Source organism: Coenobita brevimanus, chromosome 24 (genome assembly GCF_032717465.1).
Source record: "Coenobita brevimanus isolate Jiangsu-jjx chromosome 24, ASM3271746v2, whole genome shotgun sequence".
In the NCBI taxonomy this organism is placed as follows: domain Eukaryota; kingdom Metazoa; phylum Arthropoda; class Malacostraca; order Decapoda; family Coenobitidae; genus Coenobita; species Coenobita brevimanus.
In genome coordinates, this window is record NC_136977.1 from 56,154,779 (window position 1) to 56,182,373 (window position 27,595).

The following is a 27,595-nucleotide window of genomic DNA, read 5'->3' on the forward strand; positions in this document are numbered from 1 at the left end:
ACAAAGCACACATTCAACAATCTTACTAACCAGTCAACAATAGTCACTCCACCACCCTTCAGGCAATCCACAGCACACCCATCCATACCTGCAGCTTTCCCTGTTTTCATCTCCTCTACTGCCTTCTCCACTTCCTCCTTCGTGATCAAAGAATCATTCAAAAGTTTTACCTGTCTGTTAATCATACTTCATCATACTGTATTCTGTTCACTAATATTTTGGCCTCACACTGACACCTCTCTCCTTTGAATGTTCAGCTGTAACAAGAAACTTGCACCTGAATACGATGTTAGTAACGAAGAAGTGTTGTGGAAATAATGTGGGGCTGGAGTATTTTTTTTTTCTGCCACTAAGCTACAGGAAATAAGCAGCTAAATTAAGGAAGATAATTTCCACCAATATAATGTGAATACACAATACTCTTTTCACTCCAAGTTGGCTTTAAACTGCCATCCTTAAATCTCGACTGCTGGGTTGTAACAAGAGATTAACCCTATAGTATGATGCTAGTCACGAAGAAGTGTTCAGGAAAGGATGCAGAGCTGTAGCATTGTCACATTCTTCCACTGAGGTACTTAAAAGGGTATGGTTGACCCCACACACAAGCACCACACCACCTCCACATGCCTTCCACACCTCTCCACACACTCCTCTATCGACTAAATACCTCACTACCTCTTTCCAGAGTCGACAATAATACCAACCATACCAGACCCCTAATCAACCCCGACCAACACAACCACATCTCCACATCCACCGCCACACACACACACACACACACACACACACACACACACACACACACACACACACACTCTCCATAAACCACGCCACACACTCCACATACCAGTAGGGGTAAATCCACAAAAGCCTTGTCTGCCGCACCGTAAGCCCCACACAAGCAAGACAAGCCCAGAGCCACAGGGAGGCTGAGATGAAAGGCAAGACGGAGTGACTCAAAGAACACAAGGGCGCCTCTCTCCTGCCCCGCCACCACTCCAGCTCCCCTTACCTCATCCCCAAGTAGCTCAGTGCCTCTTCCCTCCTTCGTCCCCTCTTTCGTCCCCTCCTACAGCCCACAGTACCCGACCTCTACGCAAAAGACTTCCCCAAACCTCTTCCTAAGGGATTTATTTGGGTAAACGTTAACACTGCCCCGTAGGCTCTTTATAGTTTTAATATAGACACTGAAAAAATCACACAGCAGAGGATACTGAGATGTAATAGGCAGAATAAACAGTAAAAGAAGATGAGTAACGCAGTCTCAAAATCAACTTACTATACAGTCTTAGTCCTGAGGCTCTTCGTCATCCAGTTGTGCACCCAAGGCCCTCCTTCACCTCCTCTCTTCTTCTCAGTCTCCCTCCTTTTCCTCTCTACTACTTTTATCAACTGCCTTAAGGAAAGCTCAGCTTCTTTTCCCTTTACCTGAGTCGTGGGAGTCCTGATATATGAGATGACTCGTGCATATTTTTTTCCCCTTCTTCTTCTAGTTTTTTGTTCTCAGTAGACTTTTTATCTTCCTCCACCCCCTTCCTATCCACGCTACACCCGCCGTCTTCACAGGGAGTACTACCTCTACTCTGCCATACCATCCACCACCATCTCCGGCCGTCACACCCACTCCTTCCCTTTCCCCTCTTCTCCCCTTTCCTCTCTCGTTTCCTCTTCTCTCCCGTTCCCTTTACCCTCTCACTCCTTCCACCTCTCGTCCCCTTTCCCCTCCCGTCCTCTTTCCCTTCTCGACTACTTTCCCCTCTCGTCCCTTCCTCCTCTCCTCCCCTCTCATCCTTCCCTCTTTTCTCTAGTCCCCCTCTACCTTTGTTACTCTACAGTATACGTCTTCTTTCCTTTTGTCCCCTCCGCTCCTTTCCCCCTCCTCCCTGCTTTCCTTTCCCCTCTACTCCTTTTTTCCTCTCTCTCTTTCTCCCTTTCCCCTCTCCTTCCCCTTTCCTCTTCATCTCCCCATCTAGCTCTGCAATTCCCTTCCTTTAGTGTTCCTCCCTCCCTCCCTCTCTCTCTCTCTCTCTCTCTCTCTCGCCTAAGCACAAAGCCATTACCTCCACTCGGGTGATCCAGATTTCTCCCTCACTTCACTTTAGCTTCGTCCTGTCCCCCTCACCCTCACCTTCCCCCTCCCCCTCACCCCCACCATCCCTTTCATTCACACACCACCCTTACCTAATGCACTCTCCACCCATCCACCCACACACACACACACACACACACACACACACACACACACACACACACACACACACACACACACACAGGCCACGTTACGTTTTGCCTAATTCAATGGTGGTTCGACTGCTTCCTCTTTTCCGATTAAATTTCATACCCCAGTTTTTTCTTTTTTTTCCCTTTCCTTTTCTTTTTTTCTCTCCTGGTTTGAAATGCCTCCACGTTTGCAGGTGGGAGAAGTCGGTGGGGGAGAGCCTTCATCCCGGGTATAATTCTCCCTCACTGTTAAAGTAGCAGCGGCGGTCTCCAGGTAACTTAATTAACGATACGACTACGGCCAGGTATTCATTCCAACCTTGCCGTTTTTAACCCGGAACCACAGCAACGTCTCAATCTCAGAACATAATAACAACAGAATCTTTATCCCGTAACCATGGCAACGGCCCATGTTCTAGTCGAGTAAAAAGGCTCCCTAACACCTCTTCCTTAGTTATTTATTTTTAGATACCGTTGGTTAATATTCTTTTGTACGTTAATTATGCAGGGTGTGGCGATATAGGAAGGGTTTATGTCACACAGAATAGGACAGTAAGGTGTAATAAACAATATAAATCGGTTAGGAAAAGGTGTTAAGGAGCTTTGCAACATCTACAGGTAAGAGAGATCAAGGTGGGAAGAAACACTTGGCCGCAATAACACCTATTTGATATGATTCGTAAGACTTTTTGAGCTAATAAATGTCCTTCTGTGTCTGTCTGTCTGTCTGTCTGTCTGTCTGTCTCTCTCTCTCTCTCTCTCTCTCTCTCTCTCTCTCTCTCTCACCCAGTTAAGTGGCCGGAAAAAGATTAAAAAAAAAAAAAAACTTTTTACCTCTCTCTCTCTCTCTCTCTCTCTCTCTTCTCTCCTCGTTACGTGGCCGAAAAAGCTAAGAACATGGCGATATTCACTTCTTTTTTACCTCTCTCTCTCTCTCTCTCTCTCTCCTACCTTCTTTTCTACCCTTCTTCTCCTCCCACCCCTTTTAACCCCACACACATTCACACACACACACACACACACACACAATGGCATATCTCTCAATATTTTTTTTTCTTTTTCCAGGCCACCTGAGACTTTATCGTCGTGGGTCTTAATGACATACGAAACTTCCTTAACTATTTCTTACGATGTTCTTAAGAAGTTTTATTAACGATGATAACTGCGAAGAATATTAGTCTGAAACTTGGCGGAATAGGTAATTTTTCATATTTAATTACTCACTTATTTACTAAGCTATTTATCTATCTTTATCTCTTATCTATAGCCAGACGCCTTTATCCTGGAAGGGGTGGCCACAAACAAATCGCCTCCGTGTCACCCTGTCTCCCGCCATCAGGCCGCTCTTACTCCAACTCACATCCCCTACTCCCATCTATCTCTCCATCCCATCCCTCCATCTCATCCTCGGTCTTCCCTTCATCTCACTTACATACACTCTTCTAGTCAGTCTTTCATTCTCCAACAGCGATGGAATATATTACACGGCCGTCTCTCCAACTCACACCCCATCTCTCATCTATCTCCCAACCCCATTCCTCCACCTCATCCTCGGTCTACCTCTCACCCTTCACCGCCTACACTCTTCTATTCAGTCTCTCACTCTCCAGTAGCGTAAAATTCCTCAGTTCACTTTACGCTGCTATAGTTCTTTCACTTTAAATTGGTCCAGATATTCGCCCTTTGCAGCTTTTTTGACGTAGCTCATTAGAGGAGGACAGTACTATGCCCCAACATTCTTCCACAGCACTTCTTCGTGACTAGAATTTCAGTGTTAATCTATTGCTACAACTAGGTATTAAAGTAGAGAAAATTTTAGGTCAAGTGAAAGTAAAAGCGTAACTCAGTATTTAAGATGGAGAGTAACTTTTAGGTCAGATTAAAGTGAAAAGGGTAACTCAGTACTTAAGATGGAGAGAAAATTTTAGGCCAAGTTAAAGTGAAAAGGGTAGAGTTACCACATTCACTGACACACTCTTTTTAGTTCTCCCTCCCCTCCTCCCTGCAGTCCTATCTAACACGCTTCGTATGAAAATGAAGGTAACTGACTCAAGAGACATGTATTCTTGAGAGAAGGATGTAGAGTTTCTTGGTCCTGTTTCTGCTCCCCTGCCCTCACCCTCTCTTCTCCCCTCTCCTTCTTGTATTATCCTTGTTTCCCCTCTCCCTCGTGGCTCATCTCTTCTCCGTAACTTGCTGTAACTCTTATCTCTGGTATTCTTCGTCATTCTTCCCTCAAGTTACCTTCCTCCTCTCCCTCACTCTCCCCTCATCCTGTCCCTTCCTTTTCCATCACTCTCCCTCCCTTCCCCCTCTCCCCTCACTCACCCTTCCTCTCTCCTCTCCACTCTCTCTCTCTCTCTCTCTCTCCCCACCCTCCCTCCCTCCTTTCCCATCCCTTCAACCAGGCTCGGTGTCTCTAAGCTGCTCTCTCTCTCTCTCTCTCTCTCTCTCTCCGTTTCCCTGCCTCACCATCCTCCCTCCCTCATCTCTTCTCTCCTACATCCCCCACTCTCTTAGTCCCCTCCCCCAGCTTACCCCTCCCCTAAATCCCTCCCTCCACTACCTTACCACCCTACCCCTGCCTCCCTCTCCTATCAATTCCTTCCTCCTGTTTCACCACCACCCCCTCCCTTCCCCTTACCTCATTCCCCTCTTTTTGCTTCCTCTTCCTCTTAGTCTCCCCTATTCTTTATCCCTCCCACTGTCTCCCCCTCCCCTAAATCTTCTTTTCCTGCCTTTCCTCCCTTTAATCTCCCCCAGCCTTCCCCTCCCCTGTCTCCCTTTCCCCTAAATCCTCTCCCTCCTGCCTTCCTCTCCCCTTCAGTCCCCTCCTATCCCCTTCCCTTTCCTCCCCGACCCCTCACTCCATCCCCACTGCCTCACCAACCACACTCCCCTTCCCACATCCACTCCCCCTCCCTGCCTCCCCCTCCCTCCCCTCCCCCCTCCCCCAGGCTCTGATCGGTGTAGTCTGAGGGTAAACATCACTCTCGGGAATCCAAAATCAGCCCCCTCCCCCCTCCCCCTCCCCTCCCCCCACCACCAAGAACACGAATGCAACACACGCAACTATCCTTCCCCCCCCCTGTCTCTCTCTCTCTCTCTCTCTCTCTCTCTCTCTCTCTCTCTCTCTCTCTCTCACACACACACACACACATTTGCATATTCCAGCGCTTGCAGTTGTAATTCCAGCATAATCCTACGCCAAATTAACGCATCACATCAAAAAGCCCTTCCACAAGCTATTTACACTATTTAGCATTTACTGTTTTCATCAATAATTTCCCTTTATCTCAGTGAGCTGTCTGTAGGTAGCGAGAAAACAATGAAAACGTCGTAAGGGGAACGTCTTTTGCACCTTTATTCTCGCAGCCTCCAAATCATGTTTTTTCAGAGGCTTGGAATTGAGAGAAGGGGAGGGAAGGTTCTATTTGACCCCCAGGGATAAAAGTCCGCCCTTAGCTAAATAAATAAGTAAATAAATAAATATCACTAAATAAGGAAGAGTGAAAGAAGGAAGAGTGAATTATGAATCAGGTTTGCGTACATGGTTTAACAGGATGCAGTTCAAGTACACACACACACACACACACACACACACACACACACACACTCTCTCTCTCTCTCTCTCTCTCCATAGCCCAGTATAAACAAAGCCTCGCCTAGTCTTCCCTATTAACCTGGCACTTTGAGGTCTGGCTCTGTGTGTTCCTCCACCTTCCTTCCACACCACTCCACCTTCCCTCCACACCTCTCCACCTCTCCTCTTCTCACTGCCTCCATCACCCCTCCACCTTCCCTCCCTCCTTCTACCACCCATCCATCTTTCCTCCCCTTCTCCAGCCATCTCTCCTTTCCTCTCTCCCTTCACCACCTCTCCAACTCCACCTTCCCCTCACTGTCTTTCTCCTCCACCATTTAGCCTTTCCTCCACCTACCCTTTCTCTCTCCACCTTCCCTCTCTCCATCGCCTCTCCATCTTTCCTCTCCCTCTCCATCATTCCTTCCTTCCTCCCTCCCTCCATCCCTCTCACCATTTCCCCTCCTTAGAACCACTAATTCACTTACTAACCACATAAACAAGACAGGTAAGTAAGCAGGTATTAAATCAATTACCGGCATTTACCTGTAACACTGGACGAAGTACCCTAATATTTTAAATCTTTGGTTAATATCAAGGGAGGGGGAATATCCAGCAAAGAGTAATTTACGGAGAGAGAGAGAGAGAGAGAGAGAGAGAGAGAGAGAGAGAGAGAGAGAGAGAGTCAGTTCACATACACCATCAATAAACAAAAGCAAAATCCACAAGACTATAAATAAATCCTTTTAATCCTAAAATCCAATGTTAATCCTACAGACCGAAAATCCCACAAGCAAAACAAATAATAAACAGACGAAGTCAGAGAGAGAGAGAGAGAGAGACACACACACACACACACACACACACACACACACACACACACACACACACAACAGTCGGTCTCGCAGTCACAATATATATATAACTCGTGAAATGGAGCTTCGTAATACAAGGTGGAATTAACCGAGCACCGAAACACAACCCGGCACAATATCCGATAACACCAACGCGGGATGAAATGGAGGGATGGAGCCGAGGATGAGATGGAGGGATGGAGTCGAGGATGAGATGGAGGGATGGAGCTGAGAGTTGGATGAGATGGAGGGATGGAGTGGAGAGATATGAGAAAGAGGAGTGTGCGTTGAAGGGAGGGCAGTTAAATGATACAGGCCAACAGCAACAAATACTATTCCTACCACCATCATCACTACTGCCACAACTACAACAACAACAAAACAAGAGCAGTACCAACTAAACTCCGGCCAACTGAGATTTAGTTTGAAAAGCTTTCCAAGTCCCCGGGAGATCCCTCGGCCTGCCGCCATAGGAGTTCAACTAAATTTCTTCTCGATTTAACCTCTATTCCAATATTATAACCACCACATATCCTCCATCCCTATAATACATATCTATCTATCTATCTAGCCATCTATCTATATTCACACGGTGATACGTATACTGGAATCACCGTTAATTCTTCCCGCTTTTTTTTTTTTTTTTCATAATAATGCGACGGTTATTTTTGTTTTCATGGAGATACATAAAAATATTGTGTTCAGCCTTGTTTTCTCTTTTTCCCATTTTTTTTTTTTTTTCGTTTTTCTCCAAAAATCTTTTTTCCTGCAGCCAAGCCGTTCATCTACAAGTGGTACACCTGGAGGATCTTTTTTTTATTTTTTATTCTTCTACTTGAAGGAAAGTTCGAATATCTGCTCTTGGACAGCTCTGAGCGATTTTCTTATGAAATATAAAGTTGCTCAGCTTGAAATTTTGTGCTGATCTGACATGTCAGCTGGAGTAACTGCTGATGTATCAACAGTTTCGCCGCAGGTCCATGAAGATGGTCTCTTCTTGTTTTACAGGAAGATATTTACATCAGAAATACAGGGTTCACCATTATCTTTGTCCTTTTTTCCATAATAAGATGGCGAGTCTTCTTCCCTTACATGGAATTCTTACCATAAAAACTAATTATCTAAAATTTTAATATTTTATCTGACAACGTGGAAGTATTTTTCACCCTCACACCACAATAACAAACTTTTACCATGTACTTTGCCTTAAAATTGATCTTGCCACTAACAGAAGATTAATTCAACTAATGGGGCACATTCTAAGTTAAAGGGATTTACGAAGAAAAAAAATCCCCAGTTCCGCAAATCTCTCGTTATCTGATCAATATCGTATGGAAAAAATAAAACAAAAAAATCCATCCATGACCTGAAAGACACTAATATGGAGCTGCTTACACTGAAATAAATAAATAAATCGATAAATATAGATTGATAATAAATAAAAAATAAAGGACAAATGGTATTATAATTTTCTAATACCATGGATTTATTTTATTATTTTTATTATTATTATTATTATTATTATTATTATTATTGCAGATGATATGGCACTGGTAATAAACTTTTTCCTTTATAAACAATACTTTTTTTTTTCTTATATACCGTACTGATTTTTGCTAACATCATAAGGAGGTTTTTTGAAAATTTCTCTGCGCTGATTAAGGCACTCAAAAGTTGGAGGGAAAAATTTTCAATACTGTTTTTGCCTTTATACATAAAATCATTTGATCCAACATATTCTTTTTTATCATAGTTCTTTTTTAAAAATATTCAGGATTTTTTTTATATAATGTGACAATGATTACAACAATGATAAAAGAATGGTTGTATTTTTTTCCGGCAATACGGTGATAAAAAACAATAAAACTTTAATTAATACACGAATTATTAAAGCAGTGACAAAAGCGATCGTGATTAATATTTCTCTAATGGAACTGATTAATATTGAGAAAGTTAGTATCATTTTCTCTTTTTTTCTTACAGTACTGGGAATTACAACGGTGAAAAAATGTGGTAGGTGGTGGCGACATCATCCACTCACTTGATGTAGTGCTGCCTTCTTCTTCCTTCATCTTTATCATTCTTTTTCTGTGTCTGCCCTCCTCTCTTCCTATTTCTCCCATCTTTCCTGTAGCTTTTTATTACTCTTCTTTCCTTTTCAGGTGACTTTACATTTAGCGACAAGCCTAATGGTTTCCTGTAAGCCAAGAAACCATTTACAACGCTGGGTGGTAACCATATAACCAAAACATACGTGTTCCTTACGTGTCAGCAAATGGGTTGGCGGAGGGTTAGTGCCCCTCCCCGTAAAACAACCAACTCAGAGTCAAACGGCCACCTCTTCGGGATTATGGCATCTGGGTATAAACAAGTGGATGGAATAAAATGCACCATATTTCCTCTATTTTTTCCACGGTTGCTAATTATAACGGTAGTGAAAGTTCTCAATTTTCCCCTCTTTTCTTGACGCTAATAACAACAATAAAAAAAAACCAGGCCATCAACAAGGGCAGGCAAAGCAACACTAACAACACTGCAACACCTGACTCTGCAACAACATCAACACTGCAACCAATTCACAACACATACCTTACACACACACACACACACACACACACACACACACACACACACACACAGAGTTGGCTTCGTTTGACCTGACCACCTTATCATAAAACTTCGGTGCACGCAAAACCCAGTAATTAAAACAGAGTGGGTGAAATGGGACAGGAAGGAAGTGAAGACGTGTGGAGATGGAGGGAGAACTGGAGGAGGAGGAGTGGAGAGAAGAGAGAGGAGAAAGAGAGGTGGAGGGGTGGAGAGAAGAGAGTGGAGAAGGGGAGGTGTAGAGGTGGAGAGAAGAAAGAGGAGACGAGGAGGTGGAGCGGTTGAGAGAAGAGATAGGAGAAGGGGGGGTGTAGGGGTGGAGAGAAGTGAGAGGAGAATGGGAGGTGGAGGGGTGGAGAGAAGTGAGAGGAGAATGGGAGGTGGAGGAGTGGAAAGAAGAGAGAGCGAGAAGTAGGAACGATGGAGACGGGAGGCGGAATGAGAGGGTAGAAGTGGAGAAGGGAAGCGATGGAGATGGAAATCGAGGACAGGAGGAGAGAATGAGAAAGGGATGAAGGAGAGAGAAGGGAGGGTAGAGATGGATGACGTTGAAGAGGGCATGGGATGAGGGAAGGAGGAAGAGTGGAGGGGAAGGGAATGAGGAACGGTGAGACTGGAAGGGAAGGATGGAAGGGACAGACGTGAAGGAGAAGGGCACAGGGGAAAAAGGAAAAGAGGAAGGAGAGAAGGAAAAGGTAAAACCTGGATGCAAATGGGAAAAAGATATGGCATTCAGAGGGGTGAGAAAAGGGAAAGGGAGGAGAAATAAAGCCATGGGAGGGAAATGGGAAAAGAGAAAGTTAAAAGAGAGAGGGGGAGAGAATAGAAGCCAGATGGAAAGGAAAGGGAAGGAAAAAGACATGAGATTGAGACGAGGAGAGGAGAAGGGGAAAGGAAAGCGAGAGGGAGAAGGAAAAGCTACACGGGGAGAAGAGGGGGAAGACAGGAGGGTCAGGAGGTAAGGGGAAGAGACTGAGGGTAATGACAAGAGGAAAATGAGGATATAAACTGGTGTGGGTGGATATATGTGGGTATAAGAACGGCAGAGACCTTAACTGGTGTGGGTAAGAATGAACACATGTATTTATAAGTGAATGAGGAAGTGTATGTGTGGGGGTGTGAATGAAGATGTGCATGTGTAGGGATGTGGATAAAACTGAGAGTGTGTTGATGTTCGTGTCACTGTGTATATGTGGGTGTGGAGGAATATGTGGATGTGGGTGTATATGAATGTACAGTATACATATGTGTGTATCTTGTGTATTAAAATATGTATACGTGTAGTGAACAAGAAAATGTTTATATGTATGTGTGGAGTGTGGATGATTATGTGTACTAAGGGGGTGGGTTAATGTATGAATACGTGTGTGTGTGTGTGTGTGTGTGTGTGTGTGTGTGTGTGTGTGTGTGTGTGTGTGTGTGTGTGTGTGTGTGTGTGTGTGTGTGTGTGTGTGTGTGTGTGCGTGAGTGCGTGCGTGCGTGCGTGCGTGCGTGCGTGTGTGTGTGTGTGTGTGTGTGTGTGTGTGTGTGTGTGTGTGTGTAGTGAAAGACTTTACGGTCTATGAAAATTAGACCAACGAAAGGTGTAGCCAACTCCCAAAATCACGACACTCAATTTCAGTACACCTGTGGGCAATCGGCTTCAATACACCTGAGAGGGGAAAATATTCTGACTGCTTTCCACTCTATATAACGCCATCAATACCGAGGTGAAAAGGTCAAACTTGTTAATCGCTCAGTCACAGGTAGCAATAATGGTGTGAAGTATTGCAACCTGCCTACACATTCGCCAGTAATATTACGACCGATATAATGAAGGTGAAAGAAGGTATAGGAGTGGAGTGAGGAGGAGTGAGCAGGTGAGAAAGGGAGAGGGTGAAACTGGAAGGAAAGAGAGGGGAGAGAGGGGAGGAGATGAGGAAGGGTAGTAAATGAGGAGGTATGGGGTAAGGGGAGAAGATCGTGGTGAGGTGGGGAGGTGAGGAGGGAAGGGTGGTGAGAGGGGATGTGAAGGAGGGAGGAGGTGAAACTGGGAAGTGGGGGAAGGAAGGGTCAGGGGGGATGTGGGGAAGTGGATGTGACGGGGATGATATAGAAACCGTGCGCTGGGGGTGGGAGAGAGGATGAGGGGGGGTGGGGGAGAGGAGGGGAAAGGAGAGGACGGATGTACGATGGCGTGAGGAAATGAAGAGAGGAAAGGTTGGAAAGTCGAGAGATGAAAGGGTGCTGGAAAGACGGTCCTCTGTGTGTGTGTGTATGTGTGTGTGTGTGTGTGTGTGTGTGTGTGTGTGTGTGTGTGTGTGTGTGTGTGTGTGTGTGTGTGTGCAAGGGGTGAGGGGAAGAGAACGACAACATCGGGTAAACAACTGTGCCTCAATGTCACTCCATCACCTTTAAGTCCTCAGTGTTCAAGGTTGTGCTGTTCCGTGTCACTCTCAACCCTCTTTGTACCACGACCCTTCTTTATACACAATTCTCACTAGCGCCGGACGATTTTGCGCAGCTTAAGAGGAGGGAAGAGGAAAAGAATCTGGGAAGGAAGGGGAGAATAAGCCGTCCAGATAAATGAGTAGATGGAAGAAGAGGAGGATGTAAGATGGAAGACGAAATATATGCAGCGTGTGAGGTGATGTGTCGGGTTAGGTAGGGAGGTGAAAGGATGAGCGTGGGGATTTATTTTTGTTGTTTAATCCTAGACTGTCTGGTCGAGCTGACCCGTGAGATTTCTTTTTGTTGCGGGGAGGTAATGACACACCATCGCCCACACCAGCAGACACAGCCATCCTCAAAACACACAAGATATCAAGTCTAACCTTCATCATTTTTTAACTTCCTACTCCTAATGACACACCAGCGCCCACACCAGCTGACACAGTCGTCCTCAGAACACAAAAATGAGTTTCTAGTAAAGCGCTAATTCTGGACCACCCTGTATGAGTAGGTCAGCAAGGAAACAAGCTCTATGTAACGAGGAATAAGCTGGCGTTTATAATTATGAGGTCTGGGAGGGGGCACACGAGCAGGCACGCACGCACACACACACACACACACACACACACACACACACACACACACACACACACACACACACATCTACATACATACATACATATTCAGACATACATACATACACACACAGACACACATACATACATATCTACATACATACATACATATACATATACATACATATATAAATATCTGCATGCCGGTACACACCCACACCCACACACACACACACACACACACACACACATATATATATATATATATATATATATATATATATATATATATATATATATATATATATATATATATATAGATATATACACACACATATTTACATACATATTCATATTCACAGACACACACATACATAGACATACACACACGCGCACACACACACACACACACACACACACACATCTACATACACACATACATATACATACACACATACATAAATACACACAAATAAAACTAAAAATAAAATAAAAAGGTAAAATAAATAAAGAAATAAGGCAAAAAATTAAACCATAAAGTCATCGTACTGAATGGGTAAAAATGAAGCCTATGAGGGAGGATTACTAGTAGTGGTTCTAGCCCCAGGTTCAACTGAAATGTGAACCCAGTGGACTGCAGGCTTATTACCCGCTCTGCAGGCCACCATTCTCCTTTCGGGGGATAGGGAAGAGGTGGGGGGACGCTGAGTTGCTTGGTTGTATCGGTTCTCTCTCTCTCTCTCTCTCTCTCTCTCTCTCTCTCCCTCCACTTACCCTTGTGATCCGCGTAGTGAAGAGGCACGGGTGTAGCGAGGGTCTGCATGCTAGGGGCGCCGCTGGGAATCTGAAATGAAAAATAATAATAATAATAATAATAATATTAATAATAATAATAATAATAAAAAGATATATTAGAAAACATGAGGGGAGAGAGAAATGTCTAAAATGTATTGCAAAAAAACGATTAAAAGATACAAGAATTACAGGAAAATGTGTGTGTGTGTGTGTGTGTGTGTGTGTGTGTGTGTGTGTGTGTGTGTGTGTGTGTGTGTGTGTGTGTGTGTGTGTGTGTGTGTGAGAGAGAGAGAGAGAGAGAGAGAAGTACTGCAAAAAAAATCCATTAACAGACACACCAATAACAAAAAATGAAACGGACAGAAACAGACGAATCACAAAAAATCAATGAACAGACCCATCAATCGCAGACAAATATATATAAATCTAAAACAAAGCTATAATTAAAATTTGAATTAAAATGCACTACAGACAATATAAAAAAAATTACGAAAGAAAATAAAAATCACAAGAAAATAAAGAAGAGAAAGAAAAAATTGGCCAAAGATTTTGACTTTACTCCAGGACTTTTTATTTTTCATTTTTTATCTACCGAAAATTTTTGTCTCCTTCCAAAATGATCCTAAAAATCATGAAATACACAGACTGGGCGTGAAAATTGGGAAGTACAGACTGGCAGCGGTGAAATACGTAAGAAAATCGCATATCCACCCCTATCCCCCCTCGTTATTCTTCTATTTATTGCTTTATTTATTTATTTATTTATTCTATTTATTGTTTATTTATTTATTTACACTGATGTGCTTATTTATATTATCTATATATTTTATCTGTTTACTTGTGTTTATATATCTATATGTTTACTTGTTTGTTTGTTTACTTATTTATTTATCTGTGCTAATTTACTATTTATTTACTTACCTATTTCTTGCATATTTCCAGGCCTTTTAACCATCCCAGAATTTATGCTTAAATTTTACCCAAACGTTGAAATTATTCCATATTTTCGTTTATTCATACTTGGCATTATTTCGGTCTTATGTACATATATTTTTATCCGCGAATTTCCTTTATAATATAACATTTTCATGATTACCAATATTTCTTTTATATATCTCGAAATTCTCCCTTATTTCAGGGGTATGTATAGTGTATTTAGATATTATGAATTTATTCTAGGCTGTCCTTGTATATGATGATGATGATGATGATGATGATGATGATGATGATGATGATGATGATGATGATGATGGTTGTGGTGGTGGTGGTGGTGGTGGTGGTGGTGATGATTAATACTATCATTACTTCACTGCTTCAGGGTTGCTTCATTTAAATTACCAAATGCTTTACATTACGAAAAATTTCCACTGATCCAAGGCAACTTCTTTAATTTTTTTCCTTTACATATTTCGAAAATCTTGCAATATTCCCGAGTTACTTCTTTTAATATATTTTTTTTTTTGGTATATTTCATGGATTATTATTTTTATTACGATTTTCCCCACAATTCTAAGGGTGCTTCTTCTATATAACGAAATTTTTAATATTACGAAATTCTTGCCTTGTTGCACGGCTGCTTCTTTCATCCGCCGAAATTCTGCACTAATCCCCTTGACTCTGATGTTCATAAAATCCCTAGATCGAGCCCCGGACCAGAGGCTTCCGGAGGCTAAACCAGGCCATTACCTTCACAATGGGGCTTTTTGTGGGGCTTGAGTACCCCCCCCCCGCCCCCATTCCTTCTCCCTCACCTCCCCCATTCACTCCCCCCCCCCCTCATCCCTGTCTCATTCTCCACTCTCTCCTCCCTCCTCTCTTCACCTATCCCCTTCTCCCCCTGCCCTCTCTGTTCCCATCTCCCCCCCTTTCATCCCCTCCCTTCCCCCTCCTCCTATATCCCACCATCCACCTCATCACCCATCCTCACTCCCCCTACCCTCTCACTTTCCATCTGTTCCCCCTACACTCCCTTACATTCCCCCCCTCATTCCACCATCCAGCATTTCATCCACCTCATTCCCCCCCACACTCACCCACACCCTCATTCCATCCTCTCACCCGTCACATACCACCCCCTCACTCCTCGATCCTCACCCATCACCCTCATCCTTACCCCCTCACCCTCATCCTTTCTCCCTTATCCTCACCCTCACACCCTTCCGCCTCACCCTCACCATTATCCCGTTTCTCCTCACCCTCACCCCCCTCACCCACAGGCGGACTCTGGTTGTACCCCCTGACCCACGGCGGCCTAAAGTACTTGTTGTTCTTATTGTTGGAAAATTAATGACACACACACACACACACACACACACACACACACACACACACACACACACACACACATACATACATACACACACACACACACACACACACACAGGGAGAGAGAGAGAGAGAGAGAGAGAGAGAGAGAGAGAGAGAGAGAGAGAGAGAGAGAGAGAGAGGTGGGGTATACTAGGGGGGAGAGACGAGCGCAGTGGCTTCCCATGGCGAATGAAATTGTCTTATTATGCCTCGCTGGATGGCTAGAGGCAATTTCCTAACTTTAACTCTTCTCGCCATCACACTCCACCACAGAGCTGAGACGAAGTGGTAATGGTGGCTTGGGTCTGTGAATATCGTGGTTGTGGTGTGGTGTGGTGGTGGTGTGGAAATGATGAGAGGTTTAGGAGTGGTAAGTGTGGTGATGATTGTGGTTGTGGTGGAGAGTGGTCGTAGACTGGGCGGTGGTGGTGGTGGTGGTGTGTGGTGTAGATATTCCCGTAGATTCAGTGGTGTTTACAGTGGAGGTGGTGGTGGTGGTGGTGGTGGTGGAGGTATATTTTTGGTGTGTGTGTGTGTGTGTGTGTGTGTGTGTGTGTGTGTGTGTGTGTGTGTGTGTGTGTGTGTGTGTGTGTGTGTGTGTCCGCGCGGGTGCGTGCGATCGCGCGCGCGTTAACTTGGTACAGTAACTTTTGACAAGACAGATTTGAGCGTTTTTCTCACTGGCTGAATCCAAAAAACTTTCCCAGCCTAATAAACGAAAAATGTTTGTTAATTTTAAACTTGGAGCGACACCAGCAACTGAAGAAGTTGTGTAATTTTAAGGCCCCGACGAAGAAGATGACAGGGTAGTAAATAAACCAACCAGGGTAATTGTGTGTGTGTGTGTGTGTGTGTGTGTGTGTGTGTGTGTGTGTGTGTGTGTGTGAGAGAGAACTGATTAAAATATGTAGATGATCCATTACAAGTGGAAATGTTGGGTGAGAGAGAGAGAGAGAGAGAGAGAGAGAGAGAGAGAGAGAGAGAGAGATTAAAATCTTTATTTTCTCTAAGGTTTCGATCAATACAGAAGCATATACTCTCTTTCATTAAGGAAGTTCCCTAACACCTCTTCCTGAGCGATTTATTTTTGGGATGCGTCCTCTGAAGATGGGTTTTGCGTCGCCCGAAACATTAAAGACAATACAGACTACAAGCTCTACTCTCTCTCACTCTCTCTCTCTCTCTCTCCCTAACAGTGATTCATAGGAGCTTAAGGTCCATATTCTCATTGGTCAAGGAAGCTCCCTAACACCTTTCTCTTGACGATTTGGTTAGGATATGGCACTAACCTCCGCCACCTTTAGATGCCACTCCTACCTTTAAAAATCATCTGGCCGAGTCCTCAAACCAAAACACGTCCTCGTTCTGAAGGGTCTAATCGTATATCCTGCCAACAGCGTACTGAGTCTACAGTTTAACCCCTTAAATCCGATGATGTATTGATTTATGCTGGCTATTTCTAGTTTTTATTCGATTTAGTAAAGGCTTCTGGTAGTGACGAGATTAATAAAGGACGTGTCTAGAACCACTCTCTCTCTCTCTCTCTCTCTCTCTCTCTCTCTCTCTTTAGGCCGAATTATATCCTCTGAAAGTAGGAAGAACACAAGGGGCATTCAGAGAGCACAACACCCGCAACGTGTAAATCGGTGTAAGTTTAGGCTGAAATCTTGACTCTACTCTGTGCCCTTGACCTCTGATTCATTTCACTCAATATCAGAGTACTTCATCCTTTTCTGACCTTCTACCCTTCCACCAAGTCTGCTCAAAATCGAACAAAAATCACCTTGCCCTCGACCTACGACCTCGGCCAAATATTAACAACCCATTACTCTGATGATTATTAAATATTTGTCAAAACTTAGCATTATTCCATACAATTTTATTTTCATTTTCTTGACAACAGACAGACAAACAGAATGACAGACAGACAGACATACAGACTAACAGAATGGCAGACAGATGGACAGACAAACAGAATGACAGAGAGGGAGACATACAGACTAACAGAATGACAAGCAGATAGACAGACAGACTAACAGAATAGCAGACAAATGGACAGACAAACAGACACATAAACCAAGCCAAACACACAACTCCCTCACCCGTTCTCACTCAGTAATAACACAGCCATCGAAGTGAATTGTTTGATCCATTAGCAGACAGGGAGGCTGCATCTTCCCGCTTTCATCTCAGTATCAGGTTAGGATTGTTTGCTAGTCAGTTAGGTTAGGTTTGCTTGCTTAGTATCAGGTCAGTTCAGTTTGTTAGTTAGGTCAGTGTCAGGTAAGGTTAGGTTAGAAGTAAGAGTAAAAAGAAAAAACATGGAACAATGATCCTGTAATCAAAGTTAAGGCGTAGTAAAAAATAAATAAACAAATAAATAAATAAACGGAAAATTGCTACCAAGAATAAAGTACTAAGCTGACATGAAAAGGCCAACCTCTTCACTCCGATGACCTAGTTAATATTTAATTCCAGCTTCCTTGGGACAATTAGTGGCCATTTAACTCGAGACACTTTTTGAGATGGAGGACTTTGACTTATTTTTTTATTTATTGTTTCTCGCATAAAGAAATGCAGCCTTAATTAACCTTCTGAGTGCAAGATATCTTCCTTAATTTAATAATCACAGGAAAATTAAAATCGCGTCGCTGATTGAAGAAGTTAATGGAAATGGAAGTGAGTGAGGAATCAAGTGCACGGCGGCAATCCAGGGCAGATGACACGTTCCCTCGCTCTCTGATCCCTCGAATGTCAACACCACATCTTCAAAAGTCGCCCAGCTATGAAGAGCCTCAGCAGACGGGCCAATCATCCAGGAGTGAGTGGGGAGATAAACGCGCCTGAAATCTGTCTTCGTGACATAAACGCGTCTGAAATCTGTCTTGGTGAGATAAACGCGCCCGAAATCAGTCTTGGTGAGATAAAAGCGTCTGAAATCTGTCTTGGTGAGATAAATGCGTCTGAAATCTGTGCATCTGAAATCTGTCTTGGTGTGATAAAACGCGTCTGAAATCTGTCTTGGTGAGATAAACGCGACTGAAATCTGTCTTATCAGCACTTTTCTTTTTTTTTTTTTTTTACTATCTCCATGTACACGATTTTTTTTTTAATTTACGTAAGCCCAAAAATCTGGTAATTCTTGTTTGTAAAAATTTTCACTACTGTGGGGAATTTATTTTTTTTTTCACTTTCTTGCTTCGTGTTTATTTTTGGATCCTACAGCACCCCAAATCAGGTAGGAAGGAGTGATGATGATGATGATGGTGATGATGATAAAGATGATATGATGATGATGATGATGGGGTTATGAATCAGTCACAGTGCGGTATAAACTGAAATGAACTGATTCCACACAAACTTAAGGTGAGCAAAAAATTAAGAAATACATGTAATGGGTGGAGGATTTAGAAGATGAACAGTAATGGGGAAATTTGTTAATTACTGAATATTTCATCCTTAGGTGGAAACGTGGTGATGATGATGATGATGATGATGATGATGATGATGATGATGATGATGTTGATGATGATGATGACTGACTGACTGACTGACTGACTGATTGATTGATGATGATGATGATGACTGATTGATTGACTGATGATGATGATGATGATGATGATGATGATGATGATGATGAACCCTACCACCAACTAACCACTAAATTTAACAGAAACTTCAAATAAAAAACTGAGGTCACAAGGGGAATATTTTTTTCTTATTTTTCGTCTCATTTAAGTATCTCTGAGTAATGACTGAGAGGGTAATGACATTTCTTTTTTATTCATTCATAATGACAGTAAAGACAAGAGAGACTTTATTATTGCTGGGAAGTGAGGATTAGTGACAAGACAGGAAATGAGTAAAGGAAAATGGGGCAAAATAAATGGAAATGAGTAAAGGAGGATCATGCAAAAATAATGACTGAGTGGAAATGAGTAGAGATCCTGCTAAAATAAAGACAGACTGCAAATAAGTAAAAGAATATCATGTAAAATTAACGACACTGGAAATGAGTAAAGGGAGAAAATGAGTAAAAAAATTCATGAAAAAATAATGACACACTGGAAATTAATGCAGACAGAAGACATGCAAGAAGAAAACACAGAAAAATAGGAAAAAAAAAAAAAACTAAAATAACTGACCTCGCGGGGCGGTGAGAGTTCTGCGGAGGAGTTTGAGAATCTGCGTGAGTCCTCCTCCTCGGGGCTGGAGGGGGAGGAGTGTGTGGAGGGGTCGTCCTGCAGCGTCAGATCAGACCCCCTTCGAGATCGCCGGGGGGAGTCCAGGATTCTTTGGGGCCGCCGCTGCTCTCCGGGTACCATAAGCGTGTCCTTTACATGGTACTGCTGCCCCCTCCCTCCTAGCTCTCTCCTGGCGCGGCGCCCCCCCTCACCCCCGTCCTCCATGTCCTCCGGTAGTTCCTCCTGAGTGTCTAGGGTGAACAGCGCCCCCCGACCCTCCAGCCGCTGAAAGAGACGGGCGCGGCCGGGGTCTGACTGTATGTTTCCCTCACTCAGGGACTTGGACACGCACTTCTTGGTGGGGGAGCAGCGGGAGTCGCCGGGGCTGCTGCGGGTGGAGGTGGGGTCATCGTCGTCGCACGGGCCTGAGGGGAAATCGCCGTCCTCGCTCTCGCCCCAACCACCCGGCTCCATGGCAACGCGGATTTCTGGATTTCTGCCGCAGGGTTGTGACCACGTGATTGTGTTGTCGTCAGGGGGAGCTGTGAACAGGAATTCCTGGGTATGCTGTGGCTGCAGGGACCACTTTCTCTCACTCAGGTTTGGGTTGGGTATAATGAAGTCCTCTTTACTGCCATCAGGGTAGCACACAGTGGTCTTTGTAATCTCCCTCGTGCTTAAGGGTGATAATGAACCCGTTCCGTTTAGCTCTGAAAAACTAGTCTGCGTGGTGTGCGGTGATGTGTCGGGTGTGGATGGGCGAGAATTCCCCGCCAGGGATGTTGCCAGCACATCCCCCTCACTGCCCGACATTGTCCTCCTCCCTTCACCCCAGTCCCTAGCTTTTTCCACAGGCTCGGTGGTCTGACTGACGTGGCCAGATTTGTTTTCCCCGTCACTGCACTTCCTCTCCAGGCCGATCCATTGTCTCGAGTCTCCAGCAGCGCCGTCGTCGAGGTTAATCACTTGAATGTCATCCACACCCGTGATGGAGATGGACAGCCCCTCCCAGCTCTTATCTCCCAGCCTCTCCTTCCCCATTACCTCGTCGGACTGATCCAGCACCATCACATCCATCACTGTCTCGCCCCTACCACGAAATTCATCAGAGTCCCATCGCATGTCCCCCCTGCATCTCCCCGCCTCTCCTCCATCACTATCACCCCATCTCTGCTTGTTCTTACCCTCATCTTCCCATAACCCATCTCGCCTGCCCTCCGCGTCCCACAACTCGTCTCGTCTATCCCCCAGCCCTGCACGTCCCCCGGCTCTATCCACCACGTCGTCACCACTATGAATCCCGCTGTCTGTTTCGTGGGCGTCACTGCTGCTGCCCTCACCGTCCTTCGCCACACCGCCCGCCTCGCCCCCGTTCACCACCCGACACCCGCCCTCCACCCGCAGGTCACCCATGGCCGCCCCTCACCACAACATCACACCACAACCCACACAAAGCATTATTACCACAGATGATTTAAGTCACAGCACAATATTTCACAAAAGCGTCTCCTCCACGTTTGCCGGACAGTTCATGAGTATTTCAACACACTCTTATCCATGCTGATGTTTGGGAATGAGTCTCAGTTCAAGTCACACAACAGTAGAATTCTTCCAAGTTTGCCACCAAGTTCAAGAGTACTTCAACACACTCTTATCCATTCTGAACCCAAGAAAGACGTCTGGGAATCCGTAATTGCAGTGAGGTGAAGAGACTTTTTTTTTTTCCAGGATTCCTTTCCAGGCTTCCCAGTGGTTTGTGTGTCTAGCCTCGGTCCTTCCAGTCAGTCTTCATGGTATTATTGTCAGTCTTCGATGTGGCTTCGTCGGCGAATTGGCACATGCTCACCAGAGGGTCTCGTGATCTGTAATGAAAAATAAAATGGCAAGATTAATATACACATGTCAGAAACGCAACTTTACATGCCAGTTTGTAAAGGTTATGTGGGAAGTGTGTGTGTGTGTGTGTGTGTGTGTGTGTGTGTGTGTGTGTGTGTGTGTGTGTGTGTGTGTGTGTGTGTGTGAGAGAGAGAGAGAGAGAGAGAGAGAGAGAGAGAGAGATCAACAAAATTTTCACACACTACTATTTGATGTAAACCCCTAAACAACACCTCAAGATAAATACGAACACTTAAGACAATAATTCCTATCAATAAACCTAAACAATCTCAATATTCCACGGGTTGTATACACGTCCCAGCACCATTCATGAAAATTCTTAAACCCACACACTGCCTACCTCAGGACGGCCCCACCTCACCCTTAGGTCAACAATGCATTTCACACATTTTCTCGACGTTCCTGGTTCTGTTCCCGCATACAGAGGCCTCATTTCTAACGTGGGGATATAACGTAAGTAATCTCTTCATCCCAGGCGCACACATTCCAGCAAAAACCCACTAATGTAACCCTAAGCTCATTACGCGGGAAGATGACCCCGTCTCATCCCGACCAAGGTAATAACACATTCTACATACACAGCTTTTCTACACAGCACAAACAGCATTATTCTACACACAACACTTAATACAAGGCACTTTATACATACTTCAATACTACACACACACACACACACACACACACACACACACACACACACACACACACACACACACACACCTCGTCAATAAAACACTCTCTACTCACAACGAAACATAATCTAAACAAAAAAAGTTAACATTACATTTTCTATACACATCAACAAAACATCACACACACACACACACACACACACACACACACACACACACACACACACACACACACACACAAACACCACGTCAATAAAACAACCTCTACGCACAACAAAACATTACCTAAACACATCAACAAAACATTACATACACACACACACACACACACACACACACACACACACACACACAAAACCTCAACAACACATTTTCTAGACACAAATCCGGGCTTTTATTCCCGCATAAGGAAGCCTCATTTCTGACAGGGAGTGGGGTGAGGGGGGGGGCCATTCAATTTGCAGCCACTAATCTGTTAAGCAGGCGAGGTAATGCAGGATTCCCCTCCCTCTCTCCCCCTCTCCCTTATCCTACATCCCTCTCCCCATACCCCTCTCCCTCTCTCCCAGAATCCCCCTCCCTCCCCCCCCGCCCTCTCTCACCCACTCCCCTCTCTCCCTCCCTTTACCCATCCAGAATCCCTTTCCTTCCAATCCCCCTATCCCATAATCTCAGTTCCATTCCTCCATTACCAATCTTTCCCCCTCTCTTTCTCCCTCTCCCCATTCCAGGATACTCCCCCCCCCTCTCTCTCTCTCTCCCCTCCCCCTCCACCCTCCCCTGCCTCTTCTACTATGGGGATCAGAGAGATAACGAGGCCTGTCTACTTTTAGCTGCTGGTGGGCTATCTTGCTGAGGGAGGCTGGGTGAGGGTGAGGGTAAGGGTGTAGGGTGGAGAGGGTGGAGAGGGAAGGGGCAATCTCTCTCTCTCTCTCTCCCTCTCTTTCTCTTTCTCTCTCTTTCTCACAAACACACACACACACACACACACACACACACACACACACACACACACACACACTGGTAAGACCTCTTTTGTTATCCTGGTCTTTTTTCCATCTCGCTATTTTTTCATTATTTTTTTTCCAGGACAAGCGCAGGCCTGTATCAAAATAGGCTGCCCTTAAAATCCCCTACATAATCTCTCTCTCTCTCTCTCTCTCTCTCTCTCTCTCGTGTGTGTGTGTGTGTGTGTGTGTGTGTGTGTGTGTGTGCAGGAACATTCACGCAAAAATCTACGGGCAATAACACTTTTAAATCCTCATCATTACATAAAATAAATCGCTCAGACATTTTCATTTTCATTCTTCGTTTCGCAAAAAGAGTCGTGATGATGATGATGATAATGATGGTGATGATGATGATGATGATGATGATGATGATGATGATGATGATGATGAATTACTGTTTAATCTCTTCAGTATTACTGTCGTCTATTTTCAGATTATAATTGCTATCCCAAACGATTTTAACTATAGGGAGATAAATCGTACTGAAGAGGCTGTAAACTGTCTCCACTAATTCTCTCTCTCTCTCTCTCTCTCGCTCTCTCTCTCTCTCTCTCTCTCTCTCTCTCTCTCTGCCCATCCTCTACCCCTGTCGAGAGGGAAATGACAACCAGGGATAAACACAGAAGACCAATTATCCAGTGTTAAAGAGGTAGGTCCAAGCTTCTGACTCAAGAGAAACAGTTTACAATGGCCCTGCGTCTCGTGTAGCTTAGGAGAGATCCACACCACACACAGCATGGTCTTCGCCTCCCTTCCACTTCCCTTCAGTGTGAGAGAAGGAAAGAAGGGAGAAAGGTAGAAGGTAGGGAGGGTAGAAGGTAGGGAGGGACTATGGGTGACGAGGTGACGTGGTAATCTCGTGAAGGTGAGGGGTCAAGAAAAGGTGAGTGTCAGCATGAGTCACACCGGGGAGAGAGGCAGGCACGCTAGGATCAAAGCAGAGTTTAGGCATGTCTGATGAGGCGAGGGTCAAGATGTGAGGAGGGGAGGCAGAAATCGAACTTGGGGCGAGGCAGGGAGGAGTGAAAGGTTAAAACAAGGAGGAGAGGCAGGGGTAAGGTATGGTAAGGTGAACGTCAAGAAGGGAAAGGTAGGGTAAGATGAGACAGGGAAGGGTAAACGTGAGGGAGGTAGAGGTAGGGATGAGGCAGAGAAAACTAAGCGTCGAGAATGGAGAGGCAGGTGTGAGGTAAGGAAGGGCAAATGTGAAGAAGGGGAGATAAAAGCGAGAGGGAGCAATACACTTGAAGGAAAAGAAAAGAGGGTGAGGGAGGGACGGTCAGGCCAGACAAGATTAAGAATGGGATTAAGGCAGACGTCAATCCAGGAGACGCAGAGGTCAGGTCAGAATGTGGCAGAGGTCGAACAAGGTTAAGGCAGAGTAAGACAGGCAGAAAGAGTCAGAAAAAGAGCAAGGCAAAGGACAGCGTTGGCAAAATAAATAAATATATAAATAAAATACAAGGCCAGGAGATAGCTTAGATTTCGAATTCTGGGTCAGGCAGGGCTAATCATGAGGCAGGAGACAGGGTAGGCAGGGTGAGGCATAACTTGGGCCAGGGCGAGGCAGGTAATAAGGCAGACTAACTTAACTTAAGGATTAAAAAAAAAAAGAAGACGAGATTATGAAAGGGTTAGGCTAGAGGGAGAAAGGGGTGAAGGCGAAGTAAGACAAAAACCATGAATATAAAAATAAAAACCATGAATATAATGACAGGGAAAGGCAGGGATAGGGTAGGGAGAGGCAGGGGTGAAGACAGGGTGAGGCAGGGATAAGGTAAGAACCATGATGAGATGACTACAGGGTGAAGCAGTTACAGGCAGGGATAAAGCAGAGGAAGAGACAGCAAGTAAAAAAAAATAACAATAAAAAAATAAAAAAAAGCACAAATCAAACCACGTTAAGGCAGGGTAAGACAGATGCAGCAGGGTGAGGCAGAACTAGGGGTTAGGCAGAATGAGGCACGGGAGGGGAGGCAGGATGAGGGTAGGCATGAGGGGATTGTGTTGCAAGGGGAGAGGCATGAACTAAACCAGAGAAGTGTCTGGAGGGGAAGAGAAGAACGATATAGCGAGGAGACAGAAACAGGATTCAAACTAGGGAGAGGCAGAGCAAGGCAAGGAAAGGTAAGGCAGGGTTAGGCAAGACACGGTAAGGCAAGGTAGATAAGGCAGAGTAAGGCAGGGTTAGGCAAGGCAGGGTAAGGCACGATAAGGAAGGGTGTGAGGGTGAGATAAGAAGTTGGGTGGTATGGAGCCATGCAGAGAGTAAATAAAGGATGAAATTAGTAGATATAAACCCAAATCAATCTAGAGTGAAGCAGGGTGAGGCAGGGTGAGTGGGGGCAGGGTAGATAGGATGAGAAGGAGCACGAGGGTGAAGCAAGAGAAGCATGAGGGTGAGGCGCCTGGATGAAAGGTGAAGATAACGATGCAGAGAACTGAAAAATGGTGAATATAAGAAAAGTGAGGCAGAATAAAATAGTGGTAAGGCAGGGTGAGGCAGGAGTGAGGTAGGGTAAGGCAGGAGTGAGGCAGGGTGAGGAAGTGGTAGGGTGGGTGTGGCAGGGTGAGGCGGAGATAAGGCAGGGTGTGGATGAGGTGAGAGAGAGAGAGAGAGAGAGAGAGAGAGAGAGAGAGAGAGAGAGAGAGAGAACTACAAGACAAGGATAGGCAGAGTGTGGCAGGGAGAGGCAGGGGTGAGGCAGGGGGGTGAGGCACGCGTGAGAGGAAATGTAGCGTGACGGTCTGGCCTGGGAAGGAAAAAATACCCACTGGAAGGGGAAAAAAAAAGTGTCCCCAGGGAAAAATGCAAAAGGAGGGAAAAAAAAGACGGGAGAGAAAGCCGTGACGGGGAAAATTAATGGCCACAGGGGAGGGAGGGAGACACTGCTGTGGGGAAATTGTTGGTGTGGGGAAATTATTACTGGTGTGGGGAAATTATTGCTGTGGGGAAATTGTTGGTGTGGGGAAATAATTAGTGTGGGGAAATAATTAGTGTGGGGAAATTGTTGGTGTGGGGAAATTATTGCTGTGGGGAAATTATTGCTGTGGGGAAATTGTTGGTGTGGGGAAATAATTAGTGTGGGGAAATTGTTGGTGTGGGGAAATTATTGGTGTGGGGAAATTGTTGGTGTGGGGAAATTGTTGGCGTGGGGAAATTACCGCAGTAGGGAAATTATTGGTGTGGAGAAGTTACTGCTGTGGGGAAATTATTGGTGTGGGGAAATTATTGGTGTGGGGAAATACCTGGTGGGGAAATTGTTGGTGTGGGAAAATTGTTGGTGTGAGGAAATAATTGCTGTGGGGAAATTGTTGGTGTGGGGAAATTATTGCTGTGGGAAATTACGTATATATATATATATTACGGTGAAAAAAAAATCAATAAGGAATAAGACTGAACGAAAAACAATTCAAGAAAAAGATTAAAGAAAAAACTAGTCACGAAGAAGAACAGAGGGAAAAACAAGACAGGAAGAAGAGACTGAGGGAAAAACCAATAGGGAAGAATCTAGGGAGCCTCCTCGGCCTACTAGAATACGTCCCAACCCCCCCGTGGACTGGTCAGTACAGCACCAGACACAACACTGAGGTCAGGGGTTGGTGTGTCTGGGGCTCAGGAGGAGGGCAAGCAAGGTGAAAAACATTACACACACACATACACACACACACACACACACACACACACGAGAGAGAGAGAGAGAGAGGACATGAGTCACTATAGCGTGCTATGTTGACCTAGCTCTTAAGGTCACATTGTTTGCTCCCTTGATAACCTCTCTCTCTCTCTCTCTCTCTCTCTCTCTTTCTCAATGTATGTAAGTACCGTATGTGTGCGTGTGTTTTCAGGAGTGTAAGTATGTGTATATGGTCTCCCTCTCCCTCTCTCAAACACACACACACACACACACACACACACACACACACACACACACACACACACACACACACATGTAATTGGATTCCTTAGGGACGAATTCAATCCTATTACCCTGAATGACTTGATACCTCCACACAGAACACCACTTTTCATTTCAGCATTCCCCCCCCCCTCTCTCTCTCTCTCTCTCATCAGACTTCCTTTTCAGTTTTCCCTCAAATCCCACCTACTTCTCTCATGAAACTCCCTGTTTTTTCTCCCTATTCTCTCTCTCTCTCTCTCCTTAACATTTTCCTCTATTTTCTCTCCAATCCCTCCCCCTCTCTCTCTTTTTAAACCCTCTCTCCTTTTCTCTTTTCCCTCAAATTCCGTCTTTCCTATAAAACTCCCCCCCCCCTCTCTCTCTCTCTTTTCAACTTTTTCCTCTATCTCCTATTAACTTCTCCCTCTCTCTTTTCGATCTCTTACATTCCGTCTTCTCTCTCTCTCTCTGTCTTCAACTTTTTCCTCTATCTTGTATTAAATTCTGCCGCTTTCTCTTTTCGATCTTCTCTTACATTCCGTCTTTCTCTCTCTCTCTCTCTCTCTCCAACTTGTTTCTTCATTTTCTCTCAAATTCCCC

The 27,595-nt window shown here is 44.7% G+C and overlaps 1 protein-coding gene across 1 annotated transcript in view; it reads right to left on the reverse strand.

Annotated features, from left to right (window-relative positions):
* Positions 1-20,968, reverse strand: part of LOC145393387 (adenylate cyclase type 8-like) — a 261,593-nt gene extending 240,625 nt beyond the window's left edge. The window contains exons 1-3 of the mRNA XM_080267483.1: positions 19,517-20,968; positions 14,785-14,810; positions 13,044-13,093 (exon numbers count right to left, since the gene is read on the reverse strand). Of these exons, the coding sequence (XP_080123609.1) occupies positions 13,044-13,093; positions 14,785-14,810; positions 19,517-20,968 (1,528 nt within the window). The remainder of the gene's footprint in view (positions 1-13,043; positions 13,094-14,784; positions 14,811-19,516) is intronic.
* Positions 20,969-27,595: the final 6,627 nt, after the last annotated feature.